This window comes from Heterodontus francisci, chromosome 18 (genome assembly GCF_036365525.1).
Source record: "Heterodontus francisci isolate sHetFra1 chromosome 18, sHetFra1.hap1, whole genome shotgun sequence".
NCBI lineage: Eukaryota > Metazoa > Chordata > Chondrichthyes > Heterodontiformes > Heterodontidae > Heterodontus > Heterodontus francisci.
The window spans coordinates 82358420-82376762 of NC_090388.1; the positions used below are offsets into that span (position 1 = coordinate 82358420).

The window sequence follows — 18343 nt, forward strand, 5'->3', positions numbered from 1 at the left end:
TTCCCTCAGCCTTTCCTCGTAAGACCTTCCCTCCATACCAGGCAACATCCTAGTAAATCTCCTCTGCACCCTTTCCATAGCTTCCACATCCTTTCTATAATGCGGTGACCAGAACTGCACGCAATACTCCAGGTGCGGTCTCACCAGTCTTGTACAGCTGCAGCATGACCTCGTGGCTCCGAAAATCGATCCTCCTGATAATAAAAGCTAACACACCATATGCCTTCTTGACAGCCCTATTAACCTGGTTAGCAACCTTCAGGGATTTATGCACCTGGACACCAAGATCTCTCTGCTCATCTACACTAACAAGAATCTTCCCATTAGCCCAGTACTCTGCATTCCTGTTACTCCTTCCAAAGTGAATCACCTCACACTTTTCCGCATTAAACTCCATTTGCCATCTCTCAGCCCAGCTCTGCAGCCTATCTATGTCTCTCTGTACCCTACAACATCCTTCGGCACTATCCACAACTCCACCGACCTTAGTGTCATCTGCAAATTTACTAACCCACCCTTCTACACCCTCTTCCAGGTCATTTATAAAAATGACAAACAGCAATGGCCCCAAACAGATCCTTGCGGTACACCACTAGTAACTAAACTCCAGGATGAACATTTGCCATCAACCACCACCCTCTGTCTTCTTTCAGCGAGCCAATTTCTGATCCAAAGCTCTAAATCACCTTCAACCCCATACTTCCGTATTTTCTGCAATAGCCTACCGTGGGAACCTTATCAAACGCCTTACTGAAATCCATATACACCACATCCACTGCTTTACCCTCATCCACCTGTTTGGTCACCTTCTCGAAAAACTCAATAAGGTTTGTGAGGCACGACCTACCCGTCACAAAACCGTGCTGACTATCTCTAATGTACTTATTCTTTTCAAGATGATTATAAATCCTGTCTCTTATAACCTTTTCCAACATTTTACCCACAACCGAAGTGAGGCTCACAGGTCTGTAATTACCAAGGCTGTCTCTACTCCCCTTCTTGAACAAGGGGACAACATTTGCAATCCTCCAGTCTTCCGGCACTATTCCTGTCGACAATGACGACATAAAGATCAAGGACAAAGGCTCTGCAATCTCCTCCCTAGCTTCCCAGAGAATCCTAGGATAAATCCCATCTGGCCCAGGGGACTTATCTATTTTCACACTTTCCAAAATTGCTAACACCTCCTCCTTGTGAACCTCAATCCCATCTAGCCTTGTAGCCTGAATCTCAGTATTCTCAACAACATTTTCTTTCTCTACTGTAAATGCTGACGCAAAATATTCATTTAACACTTCCCCTATCTCCTCTGATTCCACACACAACTTCCCACTACTATCCTTGATTGGCCCTAATCTAACTCTAGTCATTCTTTTATTCTTGATATACCTATAGAAAGCCTTAGGGTTTTCCCTGATCCGATCCACCAATGACTTCTCGTGTCCTCTCCTTGCTCTTCTTAGCTCTCCCTTTAGATCCTTCCTGGCTAGCTTGTAGCTCTCAAGCGCCCTAACTGAGCCTTCACGTCTCATCCTAACATAAGCCTTCTTCTTCCTCTTGACAAGCGCTTCAACTTCTTTAGTAAACCACGGCTCCCTCGCTCGACAACTTCCTCCCTGCCTCACAGGTACATACTTATCAAGGACACGCAGTAGCTGCTCCTTGAATAAGCTCCACATTTCGATTGTTCCCATCCCCTGCAGTTTCCTTCCCCATCCTATGCATCCTAAATCTTGCCTAATCGCATCATAATTTCCTTTCCCCCAGTTATAATTCTTGCCCTGCGGTATATACCTGTCCCTGCCCATCGCTCAGGTAAACCTAACCGAATTGTGATCACTGTCACCAAAGTGCTCACCTACATCTAAATCTAACACCTGGCCGGGTTCATTTCCCAGTACCAAATCCAATGTGGCATCGCCCCTGGTTGGCCTGTCTACATACTGTGTCAGAAAACCCTCCTGCACACACTGGACAAAAACTGACCCATCTAAAGTACTCGAACTATAGTATTTCCAGTCGATATTTGGAAAGTTAAAGTCCCCCATAACAACTACCCTGTTACTCTCACCCCTGTCGAGAATCATCTTCGCTATCCTTTCCTCTACATCTCTGGAACTATTCGGAGGTCTATAAAAGACTCCCAACAGGGTAACCTCACCTCTCCTGTTTCTAACCTCAGCCCATACTACCTCAGTAGACGAGTCCTCAAACGTCCTTTCTGTCGCTGTAATACTCTCCTTGATTAACAATGCCACACCCCCCCCTCTTTTACCATCTTCTCTGTTCTTACTGAAACATCTAAATCCCAGAATCTGCAACATCCATTCCTGCCCCTGCTCTACCCATGTCTCCGAAATGGCCACTACATCGAGATCCCAGGTACCAACCCATGCTGCAGGCTCACCCACCTTATTCCGGATGCTCCTGGCGTTGAAATAGACACACTTTAAACCAGGTTCTTGCTTGCCAGTGCCCTCTTGCTTCCTTGTAACCATATCCCTGACCTCACTACTCTCAACATCCTGTACACTGGCACTACAATTTGGGTTCCCATTCCCCTGCTGAATTAGTTTAAACCCCCCCCCGAAGAGCACTAGCAAACCTCCCCCCCAGGATATTGGTACCCCTCTGGTTCAGGTGAAGACCATCCTGTTTGTAGAGGTCCCACCTACCCCAGAAAGAGCCCCAATTATCCAGGAAACCAAATCCCTCCCTCCTGCACCATCCCTGCAGCCACGTGTTCAACTCCTCTCTCTCCCTATTCCTCGCTTCGCTATCACGTGGCACGGGCAACAACCCAGAGATAACAATTCTGTTTGTTCTTGCTCTAAGCTTCCACCCTAGCTCCCTAAATTTCTGTCTTAAAACCCCATCTCTCTTCCTACCTATGTCGTTGGTGCCTATGTGGACCACGACTTGGGGCTGCTCCCCCTCCCCATTAAGGATCCCAAAAACACGATCCGAGACATCACGAACCCTGGCACCTGGGAGGCAACATACCAACCGTGAGTCTCTCTCGTTCCCACAGAACCTCCTATCTGTTCCCCTAACTATGGAGTCCCCAATGACTAATGCTCTGCTCCTCTTCCCCCTTCCCTTCTGAGCTACAGGGACAGACTCTGTGCCAGATATCTGTACCCCATTGCTTACCCCTGGTAAGTCGTCCCCCGCAACAGTATCCAAAACGGTATACCTGTTGTTGAGGGAAACAGCCACAGGGGATCCCTGCACTGCCTGCTGGTTCCCTCTCCTTCCCCTGACGGTAACCCATCTACCTACTTCTTTTACCTGAGGTGTGACTACCTCCCCATAACTCCTCTCAATAACCTCCTCCGCCTCCCGAATGATCCGAAGTTCATCCAGCTCCAGCTCCAGTTCCCTAACGCGGTTCTCGAGGAGCTGGAGTTGGGTGCACTTCCCACAGATGCAGTCAGCAGGGACACTCTTGGCGACCCTTACCTCCCACATTCTGCAGGAGGAACATACAACTGCCTTAATCTCCATTCCCACTATTCCAAATTCCCAACAAATCTACTGAAAAACCAAAAAAACAAAAAGTCAAAACTTGTTAGGTTAGCAATCCAACGGACAGAACTTCCCAAATAAAAAGTTTACCTTATCAACACACCAGAGTCCTTTTTTTTGGTTAGAGGAGGAGGGTGGGTGGGAGACACTACACGTGTAGTGTCTCGGGTACAGTCACCACACAAATATATACCCTTTTCCTTACCCAGCAGTCCCCTGGTCCTCCGAAAACAAAAGGGAATTCACTTTTAAACTTACGCTGAAATTGACTTCTCAGCTGTAAGCCCGTTCACGCACCTCCGCTGCTATCTGTAACAGATATCGAATAAAGTTAAACTTTGTCTACTCGCCACTTTCATAGTATAAATGTAATTGCTGCTGCACCATTTCTGCCTTCTAAACTGAGCACAACACTTTGCTTGTATTATTTGGTCACTGGCTGTGATTTAAGTTCCTGTCAATTGACACCTTAGGACAGAGGATTGGGCAGAAGAAAGCAAAGCTGAGACTTATTTATTTGAGTTCGCATTGAGAGAGAGCTCTCAGGAGTCACAGCATAATATGGGAAAGGCAGGATCAATAGCAGTGAATGAAAAGCAATGTACTGAGCCATCACGTGTAGAAACACACCGAAGGCCATGGTAAATAGTTCTACAATACGAGTTAACAGATCAATGTGCAGCAAACTCCTGGGGTCATTCCATGTCTCTGTCTGATTACAGCCACCATTACAAATGGGTTCAATAGCCAAACACTGAAAGCACCAGCAATGTACTGGCTCAGATTCATGTCTTTGGGATCCTGAACATTGCTGCTTGTGTAGTATTAGTGCAGGCACTGCCAGCTGTCAAATCCACTTTCATTTTGTGTTCTGTATACTTTGGACAAACTTCAGTTGGAAATAAATTGCTGCAAGCATGCTCTGATTAAAATGAGATCTACTCTGTTCAACATGCTAGCAGCATGTTAATGTCAGCACCATGCTAAGTGCTTCATTTACAATTGGTTTGAATAAAATCAGCCTTGGCCCATTCTTTTTTATTTGTATCCTATATTAAGTGTAGATCCACAGCTGCCAACCGTCTCCCTATACAGCCCCACAAGTGCTGGATCATCCCTGCCCATTCCCCGCTTACCCACTGGTGGGCACAATTTTTCAGATGCCAGATGCTCCCCAGTATCTGCTTGAGTAGTCCAGTGTAACTGATCTTCAACAATCTGCTAACGCTTTCAAGGTATTCACTTCCAAAGGCAGTCATTGGGTAGTGATTGGGAGTTTTGAACCCTGGTGGAGGTTAGTTGCAGTGCTTCAATCATTGTCTGGACTGAAATCAATCCCAATACCTTTTGTTCTGGATGGCTCAGCTATTCGCTGGCTAGACTTGCTGAGCTGGGGCTGGTTTGAGCTATTCATGTTAACTCAAATTTTTTTATATTGTGATTGTCTGATGTAACTTCATTGGTTCTAGAATATTGCCTAAAGTAATTAAGTAAATAAAAACATTGTGGATTATTGATGCACTGTGTGGGCTGTTGAGTGTGGTCTCAACTGATTTTGAAAATACCCTCCTTTTGTTAACTGTCCAAAGTGCATTTTCTGGGTCCCTCGTGCAGCTCCTGGCCCACTAGTCTGAAGCAGATCAGAGGGTTAAGAACATAAAAGAAATAGGAGCCGGAGTAGACCATATTGTCCATCAAGCCTGCTCTTGGCTGATCTTCTACATCAACTCCACTTTCCTGCCCTATTGCCATATCCCTTGAGTCTCTTAGCGTCCAAAATTTGACCTATCTCTGTCTTGACTATACTCCATAGACTGAGCATCCACACCTATCTGGGATAGAAAAATTCAAAGATGCACAACCCTAAATAAAGTGATTCTTCCTCATCTCAGTTCTAAATGACCAACACCTCATCCTGAAACATGACCCCATTTCCTACACTCTCGAACCAGGGAACTGGCTTCTCAGCATCTGTGCTGTCAAACTCTCTAAGAATTTTATACATTTCAATGAGCTCACCCCTCATTCTTCTAAATTAGAGAATATAGACCTATTCTACTTTTATTTCTCCTCATAGGACCTCATTCCAGGAACCAATCTAGAGATTCAAGGAGAAAAGGTTCATTTTTTGTTAATTTTATTTTATATGAATGGTTTACTTGTCGTGTTGTCTTGCAACATTCGTGTTAAAATAGTGGGAAGAGTTCATTTTGTGTTGTCCAGGGATTTGAAAATGGCTCGAGGCTAATTCTCTTAAATGCTAAAATTGGTTTGTCAATTTCAAGATAGTGCTTATCACCAAATCTCACCTTGGCCTGACCCTCTACTCTGGCACTTTTTCCTCCTTTGAGCATCTCTCATTGTTCCACCGCTGTTGCCTCTTATTTAAAATCCTCATTCTGTACTGTCTTCCCAAGTACTATAAGAAAAAAATTCTCACATACCTTCACTGCTTTCTTCCCTCAGCCTCTGCACCAAATGACTTCTCACCCCCGGTGATTTCAACCGCCATCTCCGCTCTTGATGTTCTCTGTCCTCAGAGTTCACTGTCGTCTTATCCTCCCTAAGTTTCTCCCTCCATGTAAATTCCCCAACCCATATTCATGCCCACCCCTTGCCAGACCCATTGTATCATTCCACAGGTAAAGCCATCCCTGATCACTTCCTTGTATTGCTCTCCATCCACATTCCCATTCCATGCTGCAACCCTACCTCCTCCTGTAACAGTTCCTGGAAAAAAAACTATCTGCCAATTCACTTGCCGCTGCACTTTCATAATTCCAACTATCATGCCTTTGGCCCTCCATTCACCACAATATTTTTGCAGCCACTGATTTGCTTAACTGACCCCTCACCTCTACCTTTGGTGCTCTAGTCCCCAATAAAACCATTACTTCTGTGGTTGTTCCACCAGGATGGTCCTCATCTCTGCTCTCTTAAGTCCCAGGGATGCAGACTTGAAAAGATGTTGCAGACGATTGATTCAGCCACCCATCACCAGATCTGACTGGATCATAAAGCACTATCAGGTTGTCTTCTCATCTGCCAGAACTGCTCACTATTGCAATATCATCTGGAATGCAAAGATAACCCCAAGCTGCTTTTCTGTACTGCAAACTGTTTTCCTACCCCCTATCCCTGTCTCTCCTCCTACACTAAGTGCAACTTTCATGGACAACTTTGTCAGTAGCCCACCCGACCAAACTTCCTCTAATGATTCCCCCTGCCCTAACTCTGAACTCACATCTTTCTCTAGTTTCTCTCGGATCTCCCCTTATGCTCACTCTCAGCTCATCTTGTCCATGATATCCACCATGGCTCCCTTGATCCTATTTCCACTAAACTGCTGACCACCAGCTTCCCCTTCTGGTCCCCATGTTATCCAATATTGTGAACAGTTCTTTCTTCAGATGTTGTCCCCCTCTCCTTTAAATCTGCTGTCATCCCATACTTCCTTTTTAAAAAAGAAAAACCCTTGACCCCTCGGCCTGTGCACCAAATAGTTTCTCATCCTCAGTGATTTCAACCTCCATCTCAACTCAACATACTCTCTCTCCTCTGAGTTTACTGCCCTCCTCCACCCTTATCCCTCCTTGAAAGTTACTGCCCCTTCTGCAATCTATCTTTTCTCAAGTTCTTGACCCATGTTGTTTCCCCCCCCCCACCCCCCAAAATCTGTGCCCATCTTTCCTGGTCACCGTTACCTCCCACCGCTCGCTCCCTGCGTCGCTGCCCGGAGAAGCAGCAGGTTGGTGGGGTGGGGGGGGTGGTGGGTGTAGGTGAAGAAGGGGAGCAAACGAGGCAAGTGAGTGGCGGGATGAAGCGATGAGCAGGCGGGCACGGGAGAGAACGGCAGGGAAGAGAAACGGCAATTAAGGCGCTGTTGCAGGAGGGAGCAAGGAAGAGAAACGGCAATTTGAGAGCATTTTCCAAAACCCACACTGGAGGCTGACGTCCCTTTGCGTGATGACTTATTCGCGGGTATTAGTACTGGCAAGCTGGCAAAGCTCAGGTGCATTTTGCGCGTGCGCAAGGATGAATGTGTTCTATGCATGTGTGCATTTCTGGACCGCTCTGGTGATGTCAGCACTTGGCTGCATTGTAAGGAGACACTCTGGTAACAATTAGGAAGACTGAAGCCTTTGTTTTCAGTCTCAGCTCCGAACTCTGCTCTTTTGCAACTGACCTCATCCTTCTCCCTGGCACCAGTCTGTTCAGGATCTTGGTGTCATATTTAACCCTCCGATGAGCTTCGGACCACATATTCACGCCATCACTAAGAGTGCCTATTTCCACCTCTCTGACTTTGTCCCTGTTTCAGCTCATCTGCTGCTGAAACCCTCATTCATGCCTTTGTTACCTCTAGACTTCACTATTCCAACACGCTCCTGGCTGGTGTCTCACATTCTATCCTCCATAAACTTGGTCATCCAAAACTCTGTTGCCCATGTCTTAACTCACACCAAGTCCTGTTACCTGTCACCTGACTTAAATTGATCCCCAGTCAAGCAACATCTTATTTAGAGATAAAGCACTGAAACAGGCCCTTCGGCCCACCGAGTCTGTGCCGAACAACAACCACCCATTTATACTAATCCTACATTAATCCCATATTCCCTACCACATCCTCACCATTCTCCTACCACCTACCTACACTAGGAGCAATTTACAATGGCCAATTTATCTATCAACCTGCAAGTCTTTGGCTGTGGGAGGAAACCAGAGCACCCAGCGGAAACCCACGCGGTCACAGGACGAACTTGCAAACTCCGCACAGGCAGTACCCAGAACTGAACCCTGGTCGCTGGAGCTGTGAGGCTGCGGTGCCAACCACTGCGCTACTGTGCCGCCCTAAATTTGATTTTAACATTTTCATCCTTTTTTTTCAAATCACTCCATGGCCTCACCCCTCCCTATCTCTGTAAACTCCCCCAGATTCTGGACTCTTGTGCATACCTGATTTTAATCACTGTACCATTGGCAACCTTCAGCTAGTTGGCCCTAAGCTCTGGGATTCCCACCAGAAATCTCTCTGCCTCTTTGCCGCACTTTCTTCCTTTAAGACACTCCTTTAAAATCTACGTCTTTGGCCAAGCCTGTCCAAATTTCTCCATATGTGGCTTGCTGTCAAATTTTGTTAGATAACACTCCTGTGAAGCATTTTGGGCTGCTTTACTATTTTAAAGGCACTATATAAACGCAGGCTGTTCCAATTAAATGATGCCATTTAACCATGGGTAAATGGAATGATGCAAGATGTTTTATGGTAGAGTTATGAGCTATTGTGTGTGAATTATGTGCTTAATGAAGCCATTGAATAGTTTATTCTGACAACTTTTGAGAAGTATTTGCGATTTACTGCTTGCTGATGAGACGTTGAAGTACTTTAATTTGTCAAATTCATGTAAATTGATGCTTTTTTAATATCTAGTATAACAGGAGAGTTGATTATGTAACAAATGTATTAGTAAAGCAAAAGTAAAGCAAAAAGATGAAATTTTAGGATTGAAGTGGTGAAAAGCAGCACCATTATAGGCTTTGCCCTTCCAAATTTGGGTCGATTTTTGAGTGAACATTGTGAGTTTGTTGGGGAGTTCAAAACTAGAGACCATAAACATAAGATAGTCAGTAATAAATCCAGTAAGAAATTCAGAAGAAACCTCTTTACTCAAGAGTGTTGAGAATATGGAACTCAGTACCATGTGGAATTGTTGAGGCAAATAGCATAAATACATTTAAGGGGAAACTAGTTGAATGATGGAGAAAGGGATAGAAGGTTTTGTTGGTAGGTTGGGATGAAGTGGAATCAGAGGAGACTCATGTGAAGCATAAGCACCAGCACAGGGCTGGTATGGTGAATAGTCTGCTTCTGGCTGTAAAATTCTTTTGTGAGCTGTGTAGTATTTGGATGAAATACAGGTGGATGCAGGTCTGCCATGTGCTGGGAAATCGTTCGAGGTGATGTGTTGGAGGGATGCGAAATTTCTGCCGAATGGCAGATTTCCGACATTGGGATTTTGGAAATCAGCCATTGGCTTCTCCCTTTCCGACCTTGACCAAAAGACCGGCTTTTAAAACAAAAATCTGTTCTGTCAGTGAAGAAACTAGACTTGTAGTCCTTGGAATATAGATGGTTAAGGGGGTGATTTGACTGAAGTATATAAGGATTTTGAAAGGAATTGATGTGGTAGATCGGTAGAAACTTTTCCATTGGTGTGGGAGTCCTAAGACATATGGAATGGCCGTAAAATTCGAGCTAGGCATTTCAGGGGCGATGGCAGGAAGCATTTCTTCACACATTGTGGAAATCTGGAACTGCCTCTTCCAAAGAACATTGAAATTTTCAAAACTGACATTGATAAATTTTGTTGAGTAAGGGTATTAAGACATAAGCAACCAAGGTGGGTAAGTGGAATTAAGATACAGATCAGCCATAATCTAATTGAATGGTGGAGCAGGCCCTAGGGATTGAATGGTCTCCTCCTGTTCCTATGTTTCTAATCTTGTACTGTTTTAGGCTTATTCTGTTGAAGGGATTATCCCCTTTGGTGTATAGTTCCAGAGCTCCTCTCTGGAATGCCCTTAATTCACATAATCTTCAAGTGAATGCCAGCAGACTATCTAATCATGGAGGGGGAGGTGCCGAGATTACAGCTGAGCCCAAACCTCTCCCCGCCTGTTGGTCACAGTTTCTCGTGGGAACCTGCCCTGGTATTTTTCCTGTGCATGGGGCCACTGATCGGCATACTTGCAGCCAGCCTGACTGAAAGCTCACTCCAAAGGAGTTTAGAAATCCAAACTTCAACCTTCTGGTCCAAATTGATCAATTGAGTGAACGATTGTGAAGTATTAATGGGTTTACCAAGTGGTTAAATTGCTCCTCTTGCCCTGATTCCTATCTGTTGCTTGGTGTTCCATATCCCAGATTATTCTATTATTGATCTGGCTTTCTAACTCCCTTTCTACTGCCCATTCTAGAGGGTTTGCTAAAATTGGTCCCAATGCCTCTGGGGATGGAGGAGAATGTCAGTAAAGGTCCCTGCTCCTAACTGTATTCAGTGAAGATTCAACTTGTAGAGGTTGTGTGCAGCAGTGTTGTGATGCCCTCTATGGTAGAGTAGTCCATGATATCTTTCAAACATGAAGAATGACTCCTTGAGTGAGATACTAGAAGGCTGTTGGCATCTGTGAAACTAGGCTGCAATGAGAATCTCATCCTTCAGGTGGAATTGTGTGTAGTGGGAGTGGTGGTATTTCAAGCATGTTTATAGCACCTGTTCATTAAAGCACTTATAAAATACATTATCAATTACACAATGCCTGGCTAATGCAGAAAGCAGGTTTGAATTATAACCCACTGTTATTTTAGAGAGATACAGCACTGAAACAGGCCCTTCGGCCCACTGAGTCTGTGCCGACCATCAACCACCCATTTATACTAATCCTACACTAATTCCATATTCCTACCACATCCCCATCTGTCCCTATATTTCCCTACCACCTACCTATACTAGGGGCAATTGCTAATGGCCAATTTACCTATCAACCTGCAAGTCTTTGGCTTGTGGGAGGAAACTGGTGCACCCGGAGGAAACCCACACAGGTTCCAGGGAGAACTAGCAAACTCCGCACAGGCAGTACCCAGAACCGAACCTAGGTCACTGGAGCTGTGAGGCTGCAGTGCTCGCCACTGTGCCGCCCCAATTCGAGTAAAACCAGTCAGTAATATTCAGAACCTTTTCATTGGACATAAGGGTATCCTATTAAAGTATTCTAAGGAGAGCATATTCCTGGAATCATACTTATATCAAATAGGATTGCAAATTTCCAGAATTGTCCTGGAATCTCAAGGAATTGAAGATTAATTTCCTGGACAGGAAAAAAGACATTAAAATGAGTTCTTTTTTTTCCATTTTATTTGAATATTTCTGTTAGTTAAAGAAATACTGAAAATGGGGGGGGAAAGGCTGTTTGGGCATGGCATTGTAGGTGGGAGGGCATGTGATGAAACCTCCAAGTCAACACCTAACTCTGAATCCAATATCCATGCTGGCATGTCTAGGTAGATTAACTCGTGATTTCTGTTCAGTTGGAGCTATTTTGTACTAGGAAAGGAAATGGTAATTAAACTGAATACAATAGGGAATTGGTCAACTGGGATCAAATGCATTGGGGTAGGGGTTAACTAACCTACAAGAATGATTCTCCCTCCACACACCCACCTTCTGTTTGAAACCAATGTTCAGAATGCTGAACTGAAAAAAGATAATTTTTTAAAATAACCAGTTCACTGGCATCTGTAAGGAGAAAAGCCAGTTTAATGCTTCAGATGTGGTGGGGTGGGGGGCTGGTGGGGAAGGTAATTGCCAATTGTGGTTAAATAGCTGACCATTTCATATCTGGACTCGCAATAACAGGATAGGGCATTGGGTGAGATACAAAAGGGTAACTTCACTATAGGACTGTAACCCAGCAAGAAATTACCTACTGGAGGTGGTTGGGGGGGGGGGGGGGGAAATGCAAGAAATTAGCTGCTAAAAGATCTTGAACTCTCTTTCTTGGATCTTTGTTTCTTGATCTTTTCCATTGGTCCGTAGAAGATTGTTCTGTTATTTCAGAAGTTAACAGGAATATTTTTCTGTTACAGTTTCCATTCTAAATTGGGACAGTAGATGGTTGATGTGAATTTCTCCTCAGAAGGAATAGCCTTACCCCATATCCATAAATCTCCGTCAGTGGGGCTTCATAAATGAGGCAGGAGCTGCTATCTTTGCTGAATTAATATCTACAGCTAGATTCTACTCAGCAGTTAGTAAACCAATCCATGGAATGGTGACCTACAGAGTCTAAATGTCTGAAAAATTAGCTTCCGATCAATGAGGATCTTAAGGCAAAAGATGAGGCTTTAATAAAATTTCCTTTCCTATTATTTCATTGTGCTGCCACTAGGAATTCAGTGGAGTATAATGGGTGCGTAAAATTTTCCTACTCCGTTAACTTGACCTGCGTATATCATGCAGTAAAATGATTGTAAGTACTCCATATTTTGTGTTTCGCCGAGCATGTTGAGCTGTGCAACATTGGAGTACGGTATTGGTAGATATAAGTCTGTTGCTTAACATTAAGGTACAGTCCTGTTGGGTTTAAATCTGTCACTAACACTGGGGTACTGTATTGTTGGGTGCAGGTCTGTCACTGTATAATGTTAGGTAGAGTCTTGTCTGGAGTTTGTTATCTTTACCAATGCAATCAGCCTTGTGACAGTACCAGTAAAACCTGGCAGACTTACATCAGTGGTAAGCAGAATTGTGCAGGATCTTAGAGTTGATAAATGCTATTATAAAGCTTTTCCCCCTCTAGATATGGCAGACTGGTGTGACTCGACTGTATTTTAGGAAACCTCTGTGAATCTGCATTTGTATAGCATCTTTCACATCCTCTGGATATCCCAAAGCATTTCACAACCAGTGGATTCCTTTTGAAGTACAGTCACAGTTGTGATGTCAGGAAATACGGGAGTCAGATTACACACAGCAAGGTCTCATAATTTGCAGAGAAATATATGACCAGATAATCTGTTTGTGATAAAAACAAGAAATGCTGGAACCACTCAGCAGGTCTGGCAGCATCTGTGAAAAGAGAAGCAGAGTTAACGTTTCGGGTCAGTGACCCTTCTTCGGAACAGTTTGTGATGTTGGTTGATGTCGACCCGTATACCAGTGGAGCACTCTGCTCCTCTTCCATTAATGTCATGGGATCCTTTGCACCCACCTGAGTTGTAGGATTCCATACTTGCTCGCTCTCTTATTCACATATTTCCTTCCCCTCACTGACAATTAGCAGATGCAGTCAAAGTTTCGATCTGTGGCAATGCTACCCAGCTCTATATCTCTGGCCTCACTGTTGGCTCAGGGTTGTTACTGTACTGACTCATGCCAGGCTCTGCTTGAGTTCTCACTCCCTTTGTTCATTGCAAGCCAAACTTAAATCATTCTGTTTGGCTCTCACCAGTATCTGTGTCCCTCTTGCCTCCCCTCCATCAACCATGTGCTCAGACTTAGCCTGGTGGATAACAACCTCTTTGTTCTGTTAACCTTGCGTTGAACTTCCCATGCCACATCAGGCCTGTCTCTTTCCAACTTCTGGACTATTCTGCTTCATCTGAACTTGGTCTTCCACTGTTAAAACTCTCCTCTAGGATATATTTTCACAAATGCTCCTCTTGTCAGCCTCCCTGTCTGTACCCTTCACAACCTGCAAATCCGAATGGTTCAGCATCAGTCTCCCTCACCAGTCAGCCCCTTCCTCAACCAGCTCCTTGTGTTTCAGAAAATGGACTTGATAATGCTCATCTGACTTTGCTAATCCTTGGGCCCACCCTGATTCACTGACTGCCAATACTTGTTCCATTTGTTCTGCTGCCTGAACCTGGTGTTTCATCCCTGTGGAACTCTCCCAAAATCCATCTAACCTTTCTGCCTCTTGCACTGCTTTCAAAGCCCTTTTTTTAAAAAAACTTCTGTTTCTCATAATGTGTTTGATCTTCTCTTACCCTCTTAAGTTGCTTACATCCTGCTCAGATTCCGGAATGCACCTCTGGCCAGGGATTGAATCTCTGACCTTCCTGGTCTGTATGGCTCAACTACTAGTTGATTAACCTCAGGCATCAGAGAGGCTAATGGGCAATGGTTAGCAAGGACATGTCGACAGGGGCTTTTTGATGTGGTTAAATCGGTGTTGGAGTTTTGCTCGAGCAAGTTTTCAGTAAGCTGTCGCCCACTTCAGAAACTCGGGAAGCAAAGATTGTTCTCCTCAGAGCAAAGAAAGTTAGAGATTTATTGACATGTTAACAATTATGAGTTTTGAGTAAATAAGGAAAAATTGTTTTCACTGGCAAGAGAGTTGGTAACCAGACGACACAGATTTAAAATAATTAACAAACAAGCCAGGAGGGAGATGAGAATGTTTTTTACGCAGCAAGTTACGATCTGGAATGTAGTACCTGAAATGATGGAAGCTGCTTCAATCGTAACTTTGAAAAGGGAAGTGGCAATGAACTTGAGAAGGAAAAATTGTCAGGGCTATGGGGAAAGAAAGGAGTGTGAGACTAATGGATCACACTTCCAAATGGCTGGTGTGGGCGCGATGGACCGAATGGCCTCCTGCTGTGTTGTATAATTCTACTTCAGTACTTTAGACTGTGTTTTGAGTGTATGAATGAACATTGAGTACTCAAACAGGTGTCTAATGTGTGTGTGCTCTCTCTCTCTCTCTCCACAGGTGTCCCAGCATCTACGGGGAACAGTTTAGACAGTCTGCAGGATGAGAACCCTCCACATTGGCTGAAGTCGCTCCAGACACTGACAGAAGTAGACGGCCCCACGGCAGCACAGACCGGGCACAGTAACCCCTTCAACACACAGATTCCCTTACACAGAGCTGGCTGGGCCCCCTACCCTCCACCCTCCAACCCAGGCAACTTTCACTCTCCACCTCCAGGTTTCCAGACCACCTTCAGACCCCCCAACAAAACCCCCACAGATCTTCTACAGAGCTCTGCATTGGATCGTCACTAAGGAAAACTGATTTCCTTCCCTCTTCTCTCCCTCTCTTTCTCTTTCTTTTTCTCTCTGACTACACATAATCTCAGTTCCTGATCAGTGCCAGATGCAATGCAATCACAGCGATATGTTAGAATTACTGGGAGATTTTTCTGCTCACCAGTCTCTTGACAGCATGCTCCCCCCTCAGGTGGCTGGAGTTACTCCTGCTGACCAGTGTCCAATCCACAAGAATCACCTAGAACAATTGGCCAGTACAACAGTGAAGGAGGCCATTTGGTCCATCGTGCTTGTACTTGCAATATTAAGTTACACATCACATTTCAGGACAACCCACTACAAGTCAGGTGAATGTGAAAACTACACAATACAACACACAAGTGTCAAAATTCATACATAATGTATAATTAACAATGAGTTCATGGTCAGCAGGGGAATGACGTGCTGGGTAAGCGTTTTGATTAGTGGTTATATGGGCATGTAGCTGAGGAGTGGATGAGTTGACTAAAACAATTTGATTTTTTAATTTTGACTTTAGCTTAAATAATACAAGAAATATGTTTTAAAACGCATTCACAAATTTAATACCTAGACAACAATAAAAGAACAGCTGAACACAGCGTGGTATATACTCATTTCTTTATCTGTCTTTCTCTGTCTGTCTGTCTCTCTTGACATTTAAAGTTCACTGGAATGGGAGCTCTGGGATAGCACTGCATTGGGGGTCACTTCATTCATCAGGAGCACAACTTCTTGAAACTCTGCCTGCCGCTTCAAGTAATCTGTAGGTTCTGGACATCGTGCAGTATTTGAAGAGAGTGTGGTTAACCTTGACGCTAAAACTAAAAAAATGTACCTCTTCAGATTCGAAACTAAATCTTAAATAATAAAAAAAAAACTTGACCCTGCTGCGTTTTGTCTACATATGTGTCTGTTCTTGCATTCATCTACATGCGTCACTGACAAATCAACATAGCCTTGCCAGGTCCTGCAGAGGGACCCATGTCCATCAGTTTCATGGAAGTCAGACATCTTGTTTGCACTTGATGTAGGGTGTTCTGGTAAGCAACTTGCATGGACCTCCTGTGCATATTGACCTACTCCAAAGGGCCCCTTACAAATACTGACGCATACTCGACCCTGTTTCAAATATTAACCAACACCCAAGCACCCCCTATAAATACTAAATCCAGAGGGCCTCTTGTAAATATTAACTAGACCCATGAGATGATTGAGCTAACTCCCAAGGAGCTGTGTGTTTGTTAACCTAACTGCCAAGGACTGCCTGCAAATATTAACCCAACTCACGAGATACCCCTGTAAATATCAACCCAACTATCGATCACTTTTGAATATTAGCCTAACTCCCAAGCTCACCCCGCGAGTGCTATGCACTGCCTGTGAATCTCTACCACTTTTTAGGATCCCTGCAAATATGACCAACTCCCACGCTACAATTACAACTCCCAAGGAGCCCCGTGAATGTTAACCAGCTCCTGAGATCTCCCTGCATATATCAATCTAATTCCCAAAGATCCCTTGTGAATATTAACCGACTCCCAAGATCCTCCTGCGAGTAGAAACCATGGACCGCCTGTGCATCTTTATCACTTCTGAGGATCCCCTGCAAATATTAACCCAACTTCCAAGCACCCCATGTAAATACTAACCAATTTTTAAGGAATCTCTGCCCCCAATCCAAAATACAAGAAAATGACATTGTTGTAAAGGGGATTTTATATTTGGAAACAGCAACAGAAGTGAAGGTCAATAAGTCCTGAACTTGGATGGTCAACTGAACCCAGGCCTGTGCTTCAGCGTCAGACTGAATGGGCTAAAACTGAGGGTGAGCCAGCCAGGTATAGGTGAAAGGTAGTAATTTGTTTTTCTAATATAATAACAAGAAGGAGTATATAAAGTGTAAGGGGGGGGGGGGTACTTCAAAAAGTAACTAGGGGAGCGAAGACGGTCCATGAAAAAACACTGGCGGACAAGATAAAAGAAAATCCTGAGGTGCTTTATAAGTATATTAAGGGTAAGAGGATAACCAGGGAAAGAGTAGGGCCCATTCGGGACCAAAGTGGCAATCTGTATGTGGAGCCAGAGAATGTAGGTGAGGTTTTGAATGATTAATTCTCATCTGTGTTCACTATGGAAAGGACGATGTAGGTGTAGAGATCAGGGAGGGAGATTGTGATATACTTGAACAAATTAGCCTTGAAAGGGAGGAGGTTTTAGTGGGCTCAAAAGTGGATCAATCCCCAGGCCTAGATGAGATGCATCCCAGGCTGTTATGTGAGGCAATGGAGGAGGTGGTAGGGGCTCTGACACAAATTTTCAGATCTTCTGTGGCCACAGGAGAGGTGCCAGAGGACTGGAAGACAGTTAATGTGGTGCCATTATTCAAGAAGGGTAGTAGGGGAAAACCAGGTAATTGCAGGCCAGCGAATCTAACATCAGTGGTATGAAAACTATTGGAAAAAATTTTAAGGGACAGGATTAATCTCCACTTGGAGAGGCAGGGATTAATCAGGGATAGTCAACATCGCTTTGTCAGGGGGAGATCATGTCTAACAAACTTGATTGAATTTTTCGAGGAGGTGACTAGGAATATAGATAAGGGTAAAGCAGTTAATGTAGTCTACATGGACTTCAGTAAAGCTTTTGATAAGGTCCCGCATGGGAGATTGGTCAAGAAGGTAAGAGCCCATAGGATCCAGGGCAAAATTGGCTTTGTGGCGGGAGGCAGAGGGTGATGGTCAAGGGTTGTTTTTGCGATTGGAAGCCTGTGACCAGTGGTGTATGGCAAGGATCAGTACTGAGACCCTTGCTGTCTAGTGTACATTAATGATTTAGATGTTAATATAGGAGGTATGATCAGTAAGTTCGCAGATGACACGAAAATTGGTGGTGTCATAAATAATGAGGAGGAAAGCCTTAGATTACAGGACTATATAGATGGGCTGGTAAGATGGGCAGAGCAGTGGCAGATGGAATTTAATCCTTTGAATGTGTGAGGTGATGTATTTTGGAAGGCAAGGGAATATACAATGGATGGTAGGACCCTAGGAAGTACGGAGGGACCTTGGTGTACTTGTCCATAGATCACTGAAGGCAGCAGCACAGGTAGATAAGGTGGTTAGGAAGGCATATGTGATACCTGCCTTTATTAGCCGAGGCATAGATTATAAGAGCAGGGAGGTTATGATGGAGCTGCATAAAACGCTAGTTCGGCCACAGCTGGAGTACTGTGT

The 18343-nt window shown here is 44.3% G+C and overlaps 1 protein-coding gene across 7 annotated transcripts in view; it reads left to right on the forward strand.

The window, feature by feature from the left end:
- The window catches only part of cnot4b (CCR4-NOT transcription complex, subunit 4b), a 194130-nt gene extending 178139 nt beyond the window's left edge, over positions 1-15991 (forward strand). For 4 of the 7 annotated variants that reach the window (XM_068051068.1, XM_068051071.1, XM_068051069.1 and 1 more), the window contains one exon: positions 14809-15991. In XM_068051068.1, coding sequence (XP_067907169.1) covers positions 14809-15104 — 296 coding nt within the window. In that variant the 3' untranslated portion in view covers positions 15105-15991. Of the gene's footprint in view, positions 1-5605; positions 5648-14808 lie in introns of all 7 variants that reach the window. The other 3 variants (XM_068051066.1, XM_068051070.1, XM_068051067.1) reach the window with 1 other exon arrangement.
- The last annotated feature ends 2352 nt before the right edge of the window (positions 15992-18343 follow it).